Source organism: Oncorhynchus nerka, linkage group LG3 (assembly GCF_034236695.1).
Source record: "Oncorhynchus nerka isolate Pitt River linkage group LG3, Oner_Uvic_2.0, whole genome shotgun sequence".
In the NCBI taxonomy this organism is placed as follows: domain Eukaryota; kingdom Metazoa; phylum Chordata; class Actinopteri; order Salmoniformes; family Salmonidae; genus Oncorhynchus; species Oncorhynchus nerka.
Window position 1 is genome coordinate 54,172,709 of NC_088398.1, and position 15,413 is coordinate 54,188,121.

The following is a 15,413-nucleotide window of genomic DNA, read 5'->3' on the forward strand; positions in this document are numbered from 1 at the left end:
TTTACACTAGATATACTAAGAATATGTACAGCAGTAGATACTGCATATTTGTGAGCTTTGTCAAGAATCCAGTATATAAATAAATATGTGGTGTGTATAAAGTGTAACTAAAATGCAATGTCGAATGCGTTGTTTAAATACACGGTACAAAACCCCATGGCAAATGGATAGGATTGTAGGAAATTAGCATCCGGAATATAAATATTTGTGAATGTTGTGTAGACAGTATATGAAAAGAAAAGTTATGTACAGCAGTAGTTATAGGATAAGCCTTGAATAGAATACTATATATAAACTCAGCAAAAAAAGAAACGTCCCTTTTTCAGTACCCTGTCTTTGAAAGATAATTCGTACAAATCCAAATAAATTCACAGATCTTCATTGTAAAGGGTTTTAACACTGTTTCCCATGCTTGTTCAATGAATCATAATTAATTAATTAATGAACATGCCCCTGTGGAATGGTCATTAAGACACTAACAGCTTACAGATGGTAGGCAATTAAGGTCACAGTTATGAAAACTTAGGACACTAAAGAGGCCTTTCCACTGACTCTGAAAAACACCAAAAGAAAGATGCCCAGTGTGTGTCCCTGCTCATCTGCGTGAACGTGCCTTAGGCATGCTGCAAGGAGGCATGAGGACGGCAGATGTGACCAGGGCAATAAATTGCAATGTCCACACTGTGAAACGCCTTCGACAGCGCTACAGGGAGACAGGACGGACAGCTGATTGCCCTCGCAGTGGCAGACCATGTGTAACAACACCTGCACAGGATCGGTACATCCGAACATCACACCTGCGGGACAACAACTGCCCGAGTTACACCAGGAACGCACAATCCCTCCATCAGTGCTCAGACTGTCCGCAATAGGCTGAGAGAGCCTGGATTGAGGGCTTGTAGGCCTGTTGTAAGGCAGGTCCTCACCAGACAACACCGGCAACAACGTTGCCTATGGGCACAAACCCACCGTTGCTGGACCAGACAGACAGGACTGGCAAAAAGTGATCTTCATCTGACGAGTCACGGTTTTGTCTCACCAGGTGTGATGGTAGGATTCGCGTTTATCGTCGAAGGAATGAGCGTTACACCGAGGCCTGTACTCTGGAGCAGGATCGATTTGGAAGTGGAGGGTCCGTCATGGTCTGGGGCGGTGTGTCACAGCATCATCGGACTGAGCTTTTTGTCATTGCAGGCATTCTCAACGCTGTGCGTTACAGGGAAGACATCCTCCTCCCTCATGTGGTACCCCTCCTGCAGGCTCATCCTGACATGACCCTCCAGCATGACAATGCCACCAGCCATACTGCTCGTTCTGTGCGTGATTAGGCATGCAAGACAGGAATGTGACAGTGTTCTGCCATGGCCAGCGAAGAGCCCGGATCTCAATCCCCATTGAGCACGTCTGGGACCTGTTGGATTGGAGGGTGAGGGCTAGGGCCATTCCCCCCAGAAATGTCTGGGAACTTGCAGGTGCCTTGGCAGAAGAGAGGGGTAACATTTCACAGCAAGAACTGGAAGATCTGGTGCAGTCCATGAGGAGATGCACTGCAGTACTTAATGCAGTCGGTTTGCCACACCAGACACTGACTGTTACTTTTGAGTTTGACCCCCCTTTGTTCAGAGACACATTATTCCATTTATGTTAGTCACATGTCTGTGGAACTTGTTCAGTTTACAGTGTCTCAGTTGTTGAATCTTGTTATGTTGATACAAATATTTACAAGTTAAGTGTGCTGAAAATATACGCAGTTGACAGTGAGAGAACGTTTATTTTTTTTGCTAAGTTTACATATAAAGTGTCCAGAGTTGAATTATTATATATTTTTTTATTTAACCTTTATTTAATTAGGCAAATCAATTAATAACAAATTCTTATTTACAATGACGGCCTACCCCGACTCTACCCTAACCCGGACGACACTGGGCCAATTGTGCGCCACCCCTATGGGACTCCCTATCACGGCCGGTTGTGATATAGCCTGGAATCGAACCAGGTTCTGCAGTGATGCCTCTAGCACTGAGACGCAGTGCCTTAGACCGTTGCACCACTCGGGAGCCCCAATGTCTATGTACAGCCGTCTCTAAGGTTCAGGACAGGGTACTGGCCGGAGGTATGCTAGTGATGACTGTTTAAGAGTGATGGCCTGGAGACAGAAGCTGTTTATCAGTCTCGGTCCCAGCTTTGCTGTATCTGTAATGTCTCTGTCTTCTAGATGTAGCTGGGTGAACAGCCTGTGGCTCAGGTCCTTGATGATCTCCTTGGCCTTCCTGTTACACAGGGTGCTGTAGATATCCTGGAGGGCAGGCAGTGTGCCCGGGATGATGTGGTGGAAAAAGTACCCAGTTGTTATACTTGAGTAAAAGTATAGATACCTTTAATAGGTTAATCAAATAAAAGTGAAAGTTACCCAGTAAAATGTAGTATTTGGTTATAAATATACTTAAGTATCAAAAGTTAATGTAATTGTTCAAATATTTGTAATGTATATTATTTCACCATTATTTAACCAGGTAGGCAAGTTGAGAACAAGTTCTCATTTACAATTGCGACCTGGCCAAGATAAAGCAAAGCAGTTCGACACATACAACAACACAGAGTTACACATGGAGTAAAACAAACATGCAATCAATAATACAGTAGAAAAATAGGTCTATATACGATGTGAGCAAATGAGGTGAGATAAGGGAGGTAAAGGCAAAAAAAAGGCCATGGTGGTGAAGTAAATACAATATAGCAAGTAAAACACTGGAATGGTAGATTTGCAGTGGAAGAATGTGTGAAGTAGAAATAGAAATAATGGGGTGCAAAGGAGCAAATAAATACAGTAGGGGAAGAGGTAGTTGTTTGGGCTAAATTATAGATGGGCTATGTACAGTAATCTGTGAGCTGCTCTGACAGCTGGTGTTTAAAGCTAGTGAGGGAGATAAGTGTTTCCAGTTTCAGAGATTTTTGTAGTTCGTTCCAGTCATTGGCAGCAGAGAACTGGAAGGAGAGGCGGCCAAAGGAAGAATTGGTATACTTAAGTATCAAAAGTAAACATAGCAAATTCCTTATATTAAGCAAAGTAGATGGCACCATTTTCTTGTTTTAAAAATGTACAGATAGCCAAAGGCACACACTCCGACATCTATACTTTTATAAATGATGCATTTGTATTTAGTGAGTCCGCCAGATCAGAGGCAGTAGGGATGGCCATGTGTTCTCTTGATGAGTGAGTGAATTCGTCCATTTTCCTGTCCTGTTAAGCATTCAAAATATGAGTACTTTTGGGTGTCAGGGAAAATGTATGGAGTAAAAAGTGCATTATTTTCTTTAGGAATGTAGTAAAGTAAAAGTTCAGATTCCCCCAAAAACTACTTTAGTAGTACTTTAAAGTATTTATACTTAAGTACTGGGGCTGATCTCGCCAACCTCTGGAGAGCCCTGCAGTTGCGGGCAGTGCTGTAGCCGTATCATGCGGCGTTACAGCATCTAGAAGTTTGTGAGGGTCTTATGGCCGTTGGTCCTCAGTGATGTGCACGCCTAGGAACTGTAAGCGTTTTAGACTCTCCATAGCGGCCCATTCGATGTGGATGGGCGATCTGTATTTAACATATGATCTGTAATAAATATAATATATACTATTCAATTATATTTCAATTTGACACCATTGACACCAAATGTAAAACTATTCTCTATTTAGGCCACACGATGTCACTAAAGACTCGTGGCACTGGCTTGACAGGTTTCAGAGCATCGGAATGGGAGTCAAATGGGTGGCACAATTTCGCCTCCCTTTAGTTCTAAAGGTTCTGAGTTGCTGTAGCACTCTCTTCAAATGAAGAAACTGTGCATTCACGGAAGTACTGGTTACATAGATGGCCATATGATCCAGGAAATGAAATATATTTATCTAGTAGAGTGAAGTAGTGAACAACAGAAATGTGCATGCGTCAATTTCCAAGTGCCAAAATCCCCAGATTGACGCGTGCGCACGACAATCCCATTCTTTGTCCACCAAACGGCATTCCGGGGTGGAGACTGAGGTGCCTCGATGCTACTGTCATAACCCGACAATATTTACAAAGCTGTCAGACTTCAGATATTTGTGTTGCTCTTTCTGAACAGGGTATGGTAAGTACGATATTAACCTATTCAAATGTATTCATGCATGCTTTCATTCAGAGTAGATACTCACATTGTGTGTTCTGGCAGCTACACTAGCTGTGTGTGATCGGACGTTTAGCTAGCTAATCAATGAAAAAGGGTTAGCGCCATCTAGCTTGCTTGCTAGCTAGCTAGTTCGTTCAAATATAGGGTTTCTACTGTAGCGGTTGACTCCGATCCATAGGAACACTCGTCAAAATATGCGTTTGTTTTTATTGCGTTTCCACTGAACTACTGCATTTTTGGTTTATTTGAACCAGATAGCGCCTGACTAAGTAATAACGGTTTAGCAATATGAGTGAGACGAATGGATACGGCTGCTGTTGCTTTTAGTTATCTGTCAGCCACAAGCAAATACAAAAACTAGCTAGGTAATGTTAACTACAGTACTAGGCTACTGTACAAAGATTCAAACACAAGGATGTTGGTCAGAATTATATCTGTTCATTCATTTTAGCTAAACGTTTGGTTTCGCTGACGTACATTCAGACAGTGTAAATAACAAAACAAAAGAATGGTGTCTTACAAGTCCTACGTTTGTTGTATGACTGCTTAGTTTGTGGGTAGCTTTAGGACACTGCATCGGGAGTCTGTGTATTGATTGGACACCAACCAATTAAGACTCACGATGATGTGTCCCAGAGCTAGGTTGTGGGTCTGAAAGTCTTTGTTTGAATAATCCTTTGTGAGTGCTGTGTCTATTCATGCAATCTGACAGTACCCACAAACTGAGAACCATGCTAATAAAACTGTACAGTTGACATGAAATTAGATGATATAACCTGGTCCCAAAACTCACATGGCATAACAACTACAATGGGAGTTAGTAAAACAACACAGACTTAGGCCAGGGTATATCACTGCTGCATTTACAGTTATTTATTTGACAGATATTTCATATAAGATATACTTCATGGTTCTTAGTATGTGGGTAATGTCACAATTTCTGGCAGTGCAAATCTCTAGCCCTTTACCAGTTTGGCATATCTGACCAAACACTTTGACTACAAATGTATTGTCCAGACAGAGACATATTCTACGTACTTAGGAGAAGTAGGCATTGCTCGCTGGCAGGTCACTTCATACACAAACAAAGCCATCTTATTTGCAGTGAACAAGCTGTCAGCATGTCAAAGAGAGAGAGAGCAAGTGGTATGAATGTGTTTGAAATGGCATGTGTCAACGCTGCAGTAACACACTGGGTTTGGGGGCTCCCGTGAACTCTTCACTGACCCCAGTTGCCATGGCGGCAGGTTGTTGAGCATTTACTATTTGAAGAGAGGAGGGTGGGATTGTGTTAACTGTCTCCCCTTCTCTATCCTTGACCCCGGTAGGGCTTCCTGGGAACCAGGGACCACTAAGTTATGAAGCTCTTTCCTTCCAGACCTTCCCTGTACTCCAGTTACTTTCACAGCCTAAGCTTTACCTGCTGCTGCTCTCCCAACCACCATCTCTGCTCTCCCAACCACCATCTCTGCTCAGCCTGGTACTAGCAGCTTGGCTCAGACTCACTTCATCACAAAGAAGAGAAAAAAAAGAAAGAGAGAGGGAGAAGAGATCCCTCCCCAGCTGCCATCCAGACACACATGGTGCATAGCTGCCATTCTCTAGGCTCCATCTATCCCTGTGACCCGGCCTCCAGCTAGCTCCTGGCACACATCACATAGCCTAGCCTAGCCCAGGGCCTGCCCAAGGGATATAAATAGGCAGCATCCAGCTAGTGTGTGGAGTGTGCACTTGTTTCCTTTTTTTCCCGGGTCATACACACGCCTAGTAGGGGTCACACCCATTTGTTTTCTGTCTTCCCTCTGCCTGGAGCAGTGGTAGTTAGTGGTGGGACCGAGGAGAGAGTGACGAGGCAGAGACCATGGAGGTCAATATGGAGTATTGTCTGGCCCAGGTGGTGCAGAAAGACCTGGGGCGGAAGGTGCAGGTGGGACAGGAGCTCATAGATTACATCGTGGATAAGGAGAAGTCCCAGGACCTGGAGCAAGACCAGACGGCTCTGGACAGGATGGTGGACGGCATCGCTACCACCTGGGTCAACTCCTCCAATTTCAAGGTAAGAAGGGTATTCATTCCCCTTGATGTATTCCTTATTTTGTTGTGTTACAGCCTGAAATGAACATTTGTTAAATAAAACATTTTCTGTAACTAGGACACTCAAACAGTCAATGTCGTATTGGTAAGCAACTGCAGTGTATATTTGGCCTTGTGTTTTAGGTTTCCTGCTGAAAGGTGAATTTGTCTCCCAATGTCTGTTGGATAGCAGACTGAATCAGGGTTTCCTCTAGGATTTTGCCAGTGCTTACCTCTATTCTGTTTCTTTTTATCCTGAAACTCCCTAGTCCTTGCCGATGACAAGCATACCCATAAAATGATGCAGCCACCACTGTGCTTGAAAATATGGAGAATGGAACTCAGTAATATGTTGTATTGAGTTTGCCCCCAACATAACACTTTGTATTCAGGACATAAAGTTAATTTCTTTGCCATGTTTTTTTTGTAGTTTTACTTTTGTGCCTTATTTCAATCAGGATAATACTATTTTTATTCTGTACAGTCTTCCTTCTTTTCACTCTATATATAATTTAGGTTAGTATTGTGGAGTAACTATAATTTTGTTGATCCATCCTTTTCTCCTATCACAGCCATTAAACTCTGTTACTGTTTTAAAGTCACCATTGGCCTCATGGAGAAATTCCTGAGCAGTGTCTTCCTTTCCAGCAACTGAGTTAGTAAGGACGCCTGTATCTTTGTAGTGATTGGGTGTATTGATACTTTGAACTTCCAAAGTGTAGTTGATAACTTAACCATGTTCAAAGGGCTATTAATATCTGCTTTTTTTATTGCTACCCATCTACCAATAGGTTCCCTACTTTGCAAGGCATTGGAAAACCTCCCTGGTCTTCGTTTGAATCAGTGTTTGAAATTCACTGCTTTACTGAGGGACCTTACAGATAATTGTATGTTTGGGGTACAGAAATCAGGTAATCATTCAAAAATCATGTTAAACACTATTATTGTAGGGGCCTCCCGAGTGGTGCAGCGGTTTGGGGTCCTATCGCGCTCTAGCGGCGGGCCGGGTGCCTACAGGCTGACTTCGGTCGTCAGCGAATGGTGTTTCCTTCGACACATTGGTGCGGCTGGCTTCTGGATTAAGCAGGCGGGTGTTAATAAAAAGAGCAGTTTGGCGGTTCATGTTTTGGAGGACGCATGACTAGACCTTTGCCTCTCCTGAGCCCGTTGGGGAGTTGCAGCGATTTGTTTTATTTCACCTTTATTTAACCAGGTAGGCTAGTTGAGAACAAGTACTCATTTACAACTGTGACCTGGCCAAGATAAAGCATAGCAGTGTGAACAGACAACAACAGAGTTACACGTGGAGTAAACAATAAACAAGTCAATAACACAGTAGTAAAACAAACAAAAAAAGAGTATATACAGTGGGGCAAAAAAGTATTTAGTCAGCCACCAATTGTGCAAGTTCTCCCACTTAAAAAGATGAGGCCTGTAATTTCCATCATAGGTACACTTCAACTATGACAGACAAAATGAGAAAAGAAATCCAGAAAATCACATTGTAGGATTTTTAATGAATTTATTTGCAAATGATGGTGGAAAATAAACTTTTGTTATTTACCAAATACTTATCTCAATACTTTGTTATATACCCTTTGTTGGCAATGACAGAGGTCAAACGTGTTCTGTAAGTCTTCACAAGGTTTTCACACACTGTTGCTGGTATTTTGGCCCATTCCTCCATGCAGATCTCCTCTAGAGCAGTGATGTTTTGGGTCTGTTGCTGGGCAACACAGACTTTCAACTCCCTCCAAAGATTTTCTATGGGGTTGAGATCTGGAGACTGGCTAGGCCACTCCAGGACCTTGAAATGCTTCCTACGAAGCCACTCCTTCGTTGCCCGGGCGGTGTGTTTGGGATCATTGTCATGCTGAAACCACCCAGCCACGTTTCATCTTCAATGCCCTTGCTGATGGAAGGAGGTTTTCACTCAATCTCACGATACATGGCCCCATTCATTCTTTCCTTTACACGGATCAGTCGTCCTGGTCCCTTTGAAGAAAAACAGCCCCAAAGCATGATGTTTCCACCCCCATGCTTCAAAGTTGGTATGGTGTTATTTGGATACAACTCAGCATTCTTTGTCCTCCAAACACGACGAGTTGAGTTTTTACCAAAAAGTTATATTTTGGTTGTCATATGGTCAGATGAATTCTCCCAATCTTCTTCTGGATCATCCAAATGCTCTCTAGCAAACTTCAGACGGGCCTGGACATGTACTGGCTTAAGCAGGGGGACACGTCTGGCACTGCAGGATTTGAGTCCCTGGCGGCGTAGTGTGTTACTGATGGTAGGCTTTGTTACTTTGGTCCCAGCTCTCTGCAGGTCACTCACTAGGTCCCCCCGTGTGGTTCTGGGATTTTTGCTCACCGTTCTTGTGATCATTTTGACCCCAGATCGAGGGAGATTATCAGTGGTCTTGTATGTCTTCCATTTCCTAATAATTGCTCCCACAGTTGATTTCTTCAAACCAAGCTGCTTACCTATTACAGATTCAGTCTTCCCAGCCTGGTGCAGGTCTACAATTTTGTTTCTGGTGTCCTTTGACAGCTCTTTGGTCTTGGCCATAGTGGAGTTTGGAGTGTGACTGTTTGAGGTTGTGGACAGGTGTCTTTTATACTGATAACAAGTTCAAACAGGTGCCAATAATACAGGTAACGAGTGGAGGACAGAGGAGCCTCTTAAAGAAGAAGTTACAGGTCTGTGAGAGCCAGAAATCTTGCTTGTTTGTAGGTGACCAAATACTTATTTTCCACCATAATTTGCAAATAATTTCATAAAAAATCCTACAATGTGATTTTCTGGATTTTTTTCCTAATTTTGTCTGTCATAGTTGAAGTGTACCTATGAAGAAAATTACAGGCCTCTCATCTTTTTAAGTGGGAGAACTTGCACAATTGGTGGCTGACTAAATACTTTTTTGCCCCACTGTACATTGTGTGCAAAAGGCATGAGGAGGTTGGCGAATAATTACAATTTAGCAGATTAACACTGGAGTGATAAATGATCAGATGGTCATGTGCAGGTAGAGATACTGGTGTGCAAAAGAGCAGAAAAGTAAATAAATAAAAACAGTATGGGGACGAGGTAGGTAAATTGGGTGGGCTATTTACTGATGGACTATGTACAGCTGCAGCGATCGGTTAGCTGCTCAGATAGCAGATGTTTGAAGTTGGTGAGGGAAATAAAAGTCTCCAACTTCAACGATTTTTGCAATTCGTCCCAGTCACAGGCAGCAGAGAACTGGAAGGAAAGGCGGCCAAATGAGGTGTTGGCTTTAGGGATGATCAGTGAGATACAGCTGCTGGAGCGCGTGCTACGGGTGGGTGTTGCCATCTTGACCAGTGAACTGAGATAAAGCGGAGCTTTACCTAGCATGGACTTGTAGATGACCTGGAGCCAGTGGGTCTGGCGACGAATATGTAGGGAGGGCCAGCCGACTAGAGCATACAGGTCGCAGTGGTGGGTGGTATAAGGTGCTTTAGTGACAAAACGGATGGCACTGTGATAAACTGCATCCAGTTTGCTGAGTAGAGTATTGGAAGCTATTTTGTAGATGACATCGCCGAAGTCGAGGATCGGTAGGATAGTCAGTTTTACTAGGGTAAGTTTGGCGGCGTGAGACAAGCTCGCAATTGGATATCACCCCTTTGTTAAATTGGGGAGAAAAGGGGGGGTAGAGTGAGTCCATGTGACTTGTTAAGCACATTACACTTGAACTAATTTAGGCTTGCCACAGCACTTAATATTTATTGACTCAAGACATTTCAGCTTTTCATTTGTAAGTCATTTGTAAAAAATAAACAAAATTCCATTTTGACATTATGGGGTATTGTGTGTAGGTCAGTGACACAAAATCTCAATTACAGCCTGAATTTAAAATGGATTTAACACAACAAAATGTGGAAAAATTCCAGCGGTGTGAAAACTTTCTGAATGCACTGTACAGTTAGAGAGAAGCTAGATAGCTCCATGTCTGTCATCACGTAGAGATATGAAGGGTTTCATGAGTGTAGCTAGCTACATGTCATCGTTCAATAGAGAGAGATATCAGTCACTGGATTGATATTCACTATTGGATGTTCTTATAGGCACTATTGTATTTCCAGCCTAATCTCGGGAGTTGATAGGCTTGAAGTCATAAACAGCGCAATGCTTGAAGCATTGTGAAGAGCTGCTGGCATACAGTGAAATACGGAACCGTTCCGTATTTTATCGAACGGGTGGCAACCCTAAGTCTAAATATTGCTGTTACGTTGTACAACCTTCAATGTTATGTCATAATTATGTAAAATTCTGGCACATTAATTACGGTCTTTGTCAGGAAGAAATGGTCTTCACACAGTTCGCAATGAGCCAGGCGGCCCAAACTGCTGCATATTACCTGACGCGAATGCGCTTTTGTTAAATCATCACCCGTTGGGCGAAGTAGGCTGTCATTCGATGATAAATTAACAGGCACCACATTGATTATATGCAACGCAGGACAAGCTAGTTAAACTAGTAATATCATCAACCATGTGTAGTTAACTAGTGATTATGTGAAGATTGATTGTTTTTTATAAGATCTGTGTAATGCTAGCTAGCAACTTACCTTGGCTCCTTGCTGCACTCGCGTAACAGGTGATCAGCCTGCTACGCAGTTTCCTCGTGGATTGCAATGTAATTGGCCATAATCGTCATCCAAAAAGGCCGATTTACCGATTGTTATAACTTGAAATCGGCCCTAATTTAATTGGCCATGCCTATTAATCGGTCGACCTCTAATTGAGAGTAGGGCTGTTGCGTTGACGGTATTACTGCCACGCTGGCGGTCACGAGTCATGAAAGCAGGCAAATTCCACGTGACCGTTTAGTCACAGTAATTAGGCTTTTCCAAGCGCTGATGCTGCTCATGGTCATTAGTAGCCTACCAAACTTGCTAACTGCCTTGTTCTCTACATTCTATTGTCCCTCTAATCACTCTGACATCAATGCAAATGTATTCGAAAATCTAATCAAACACTTCATGAGCTCATGTTGCGCAACATTTCTATAGGCTATGCAATTGTGTGAGAGAACTGAGTGATGGCCTCTACTAAAAAGAGGATCCCATCAGCTTTCTATTGGCTATGCCTACTTCTCAGCTTTCCTAATATTAAGCACATTTTTAATCTTTACAACTGGAGTATAGCCTACTAGGCTGGCATGAAAATGAAAATAGTTGTCGATTCGCTAATTAAAATGCATAAATGCCATGTAAAATAAAAAGTCATAATGCCACGAAATTCTAAGCAAATCGTGTCTGCTAAATTAACTAGTGTAGCCCAGATCAGGACCTAACATAAGGACAACTCAGAGAATGCTATTCTGTTCTTCTGAAATAGGTCTAAAGAAGCATGTCGTCTATCTAAAATAAATAATGGATTTATTGTGAAGGTGTTCCAAAGGTCTGCGTCAGTGGCTTGTAGGAGATGCTAAATGTGTTTGCTAATTAACGGTCAATTACCGGGAGGCCGACATTTATTCGCTTGACAATCACCAGATGACTAAATTTTGTGACCACTACAGCCCTATGTGAGAGCATCAAATGGATGCAGGCTGAAGGGCTTGCTTTCAAGAGATGATTCAGGGGAATTGGACAGTTAGAGCAAGGAAAATAAGTTAAGAGAGGTTTTACTGGTTGGTCAGACTGTCCAATATCCTTTGTCCTTAGGCTGTCGTGGAGCATGTTCAGTTGGTAGACAGAGTAGGCTAATGGCATCGATCCTGTGTTGGAATTCGAACATTAGCCTGTTGGTTTTCAGAGGTCAGAGTAAATTTGCCATGTCATCCGAGTAATTCAATAGTCACCAACATAATCACGCTTTTCCGATGAAAGATTGGAATAGACATATTTTTTTGGGGGGGGTGAAAGCACACTTTCATTTCAGATAGTTGGACACATTTGATGATCACTTTATGTGTTCTGAGAACAATTATGTTAGAATTAATGCTGATTTGTAAAGGAAGCATCTTCGATTAAGTGGTATCATTAAGTTTAATGACATGAATCCACAAACATGATTAAAACATGAATGTCATATATTATGCTGCTGTGCCATAAGATATCCGCTCCAAAGCAGATCTTAACAGGGTAGTGGTTTAAAATCTCCTCCTTCCCATGCATGTTTTTTTACAGCAATAAACTGCCCTATGTATGTAGCATATGTTATGTGCCTGGGACAAACGGACGAACTCCACTGAATTACAATGGCAGTACGGACATTTTACCTGAATCCTTCCTTCCCAATTCTCGAAGAATCACTTCTCCTGAATAACGTGAGATGCATTGCACCTTAACATAAACTGAACCGTTCCCCTTCAAAAACAGATATTCATACAAAAATGATTACATAGGCCTATGACTTATCACAATTGTGAGGACATCAACAGGCCAATTTATCAATGTGCCTTTTCTTTCCCATCTGTCTGTGTTGATATTTCCTGGTATTATTTACAAAGCTGGTGATTTCTTGTTGTGATACGTAGTTTATTGTATGCTGGTACCGCAGATCTCTATCTAAACAAAGCCATACTTGCCCTGGCCTACATAGATTAGTTGGATTCAGACATTTGTCTCTGCCCTGTTTTGCACCCTTGCAGTCTTTGTTTAGCTGTTTCTGCCTCAGGCCCTCTGAGCTGGTAAACTAAGGCAGAGCACTAAGAAGGTGGTCTTTAGGACCTGAAAGCTGTGTTGCAAAAGAGAGAGGCCTCATTGGAGATGCCCTGGCCTGGCTACTGCTCGGATGAAGGGGCTCCATAGAGGTTCAGTGATGACTAAGTGAGAGGGGTTCAGGCATGGGGCTCCACAGGTCCTAAGAGGGTTGTAATCACTTTTTGATTGCAGCCCAGACGTACCGCAATCCATATGGATCCTTCACAGTGATGACACTAGTGCAGTGTCACAGGTTAAAAGTTGGAAGTCTTCATTGTCTGGTAGTGTAATGATTTCTCTGCTGTGCCTCTGAACAGCATGCCAGGCAGTGGCTGTGCCTCGGAGCGATGCTTGCCTGGATGCAGACTGCGGTTAATGGGCCGAGTAATGTGGAAAGTATTTGGGTAGAACCAGAGAGAGAGTCTGTGTATGGGGCATTCTCCATAAATGGAGAATTGGCGTAGATGCCTGAGAACATTTTAAGGTCAGACTAAGTAGTGCAGGCTTTATGGTCACTGACATCTCCCAATACATTGCCCTGTAGCCTAACCAAAGGATATCCACAGCTTTTCACTTTGAACACATTGACTGATCCTCAAACCTAGAACTAGGCCTATATCTGGTCCTGTCGTCACTACAGGCCTGTTGTTTGTCTCTGTTGAATGGATCAAGATAATATATCATGGAATGAACAAGTGGCATACTCTCCAATCCCTCATGGAAGAATAGTGAATCTCCTGCTCTTCTACATGTAGCCTAGTCCTAGCCCGCCTACGTAGTAACTGACACTGCACTAGCTTAGTGTGTGATGTGTGTGGAATTACTGTAGTAGTAGTACTGTAGTATTTAGTCAAAGATTTTTGTAACTAAACCAAGATATACCACAGCTTGTCGTTTCCAATGGGAACAAATTAGTCATAGTGGGCATAACAAGCAAGGAGGTGGGCAGAGCCAAGCACACGCTAGCGATTTATCCTATTGGCTTGTTCCAGTATGCATCTGCATATTTCCGTTAGGGAACGCCTACTCTGTGAAGTCTGCATGTGCAATAACTCAATTCGCCTTTGCACTCCTAAACAGGGCAATTTTTTATAACTTTTGCAAAGGGTAAAGTCTACAAAATGTAGTCCACTTTGTTCATAGCAGATTTGAGTTTTGGGTACAGAAAACTGTATTGAGATCCAAATGTTTAATCGATGAGAACATTTCCAGAATGTCGGCCAAAATCCATCTCGTTCCATCTACTCCCACTGCCCGCCATATTTGGTAGTGAGTGGAAACGCCAACCGGATGCTTCACATTTATACATCCGCTGAAATATCTGTCTCATTGTTCGGTCTGTGATTTAGTCCTTCATTTGGCACACTATCCCATTAAGACTTACACAGAGGGCAGGGATAACAACAGTACATGTCTGTACTCTCAGCTCACAGTGGACATCATCATGATTTGGACATACAGGCTAACAACCGAGGGAGAGCTGTGATCAGTGTGCTAGTAGTTGACATTTCCTTTCTCACAATGGTTTCTCTGCTGCAGTCTTTCTTTTCATGTCTCTGCCATACAAGGGTGTGTCTGTAGACCCATCAGCCTTGCCTCACTTCAACTCTAAAACAACATTTAACATGTAATGGCAGACCTAATGATAGTTTAATGATGCAGGTGTGTCTGATGTTGAATAAATATCACAAAAATGGGAGCAGTATATTACACTGCCATTATAGCAGCTAATCCTGAGGTTTCTCCAGGCAAGATGAATGTGTGTCTAATGTCTGTGCACTGTGGCCTGTCAGAACATAGGCCTGCTTGCGGTACTGTGTGTTTATGTTTGGTACAGTGCTTGCTGGCCCTGCTCTCCTGGCGCTGCAGTATCCCTTGAGGCATCCAAACTCAGGATCACGTCTTCTGCAGCAATCGCCACCTGATTCTGCCCTGCTCCAATCCACCAAAGCACACTAAACCCCTCCACCAAAACACACTAAACCCCTCCACCAAAACACACTAAACCCCTCCACCAAAGCACACTAAACCCCTCCACCAAAACACATTAAACCCCTCCACCAAAGCACACTAAACCCCTCCACCAAAGCACACTAAACCCCTCCACCAAAACACACTAAACCCCTCCACCAAAACACATCAAACTCCTGTAGCTCTATTTAAATCTGTTTTGTTACCCAAAGCAGCAGCTTACGCAGATTCTATAGCTCAGGAAATAATACTCAAGCTCAGCAAAATATAACCTAAGCTCTTGCCTTTGTCTCACATTTTTGCCACTTCTAAATCTGAGCAGGATAGGGCTACTCTCTCTCTTACTTCTCTCAGCCATCAATCTGCCACTCACACTGTAGCACACCGTAACCCTGGGAAACCAGGTAAGCTGGGCCGTCTCTCTGACCAAATCAATGACCTCACAGAATCAGCTGTTTTGATGAGGCTTGAAGAAACCAGTTAGACAACTCCGCCTCAATGTCTCCACTCAGCCTTCTTAACTCTCCTACCCTCC

At 42.9% G+C, this 15,413-nt stretch overlaps 1 protein-coding gene across 12 annotated transcripts in view; it reads left to right on the forward strand.

Annotated features, from left to right (window-relative positions):
- Positions 1 to 3,932: 3,932 nt before the first annotated feature.
- The window catches only part of clasp1a (cytoplasmic linker associated protein 1a), a 103,334-nt gene continuing 91,853 nt past the window's right edge, over positions 3,933 to 15,413 (forward strand). For 6 of the 12 annotated variants that reach the window (XM_065013542.1, XM_065013547.1, XM_065013550.1 and 3 more), the window contains exons 1-2: positions 3,934 to 4,116; positions 5,484 to 6,211. In XM_065013542.1, the coding sequence (XP_064869614.1) occupies positions 6,017 to 6,211 (195 nt within the window). In that variant the 5' untranslated portion in view covers positions 3,934 to 4,116; positions 5,484 to 6,016. Of the gene's footprint in view, positions 4,117 to 5,483; positions 6,212 to 15,413 lie in introns of all 12 variants that reach the window. The other 6 variants (XM_065013529.1, XM_065013531.1, XM_065013539.1 and 3 more) reach the window with 2 other exon arrangements.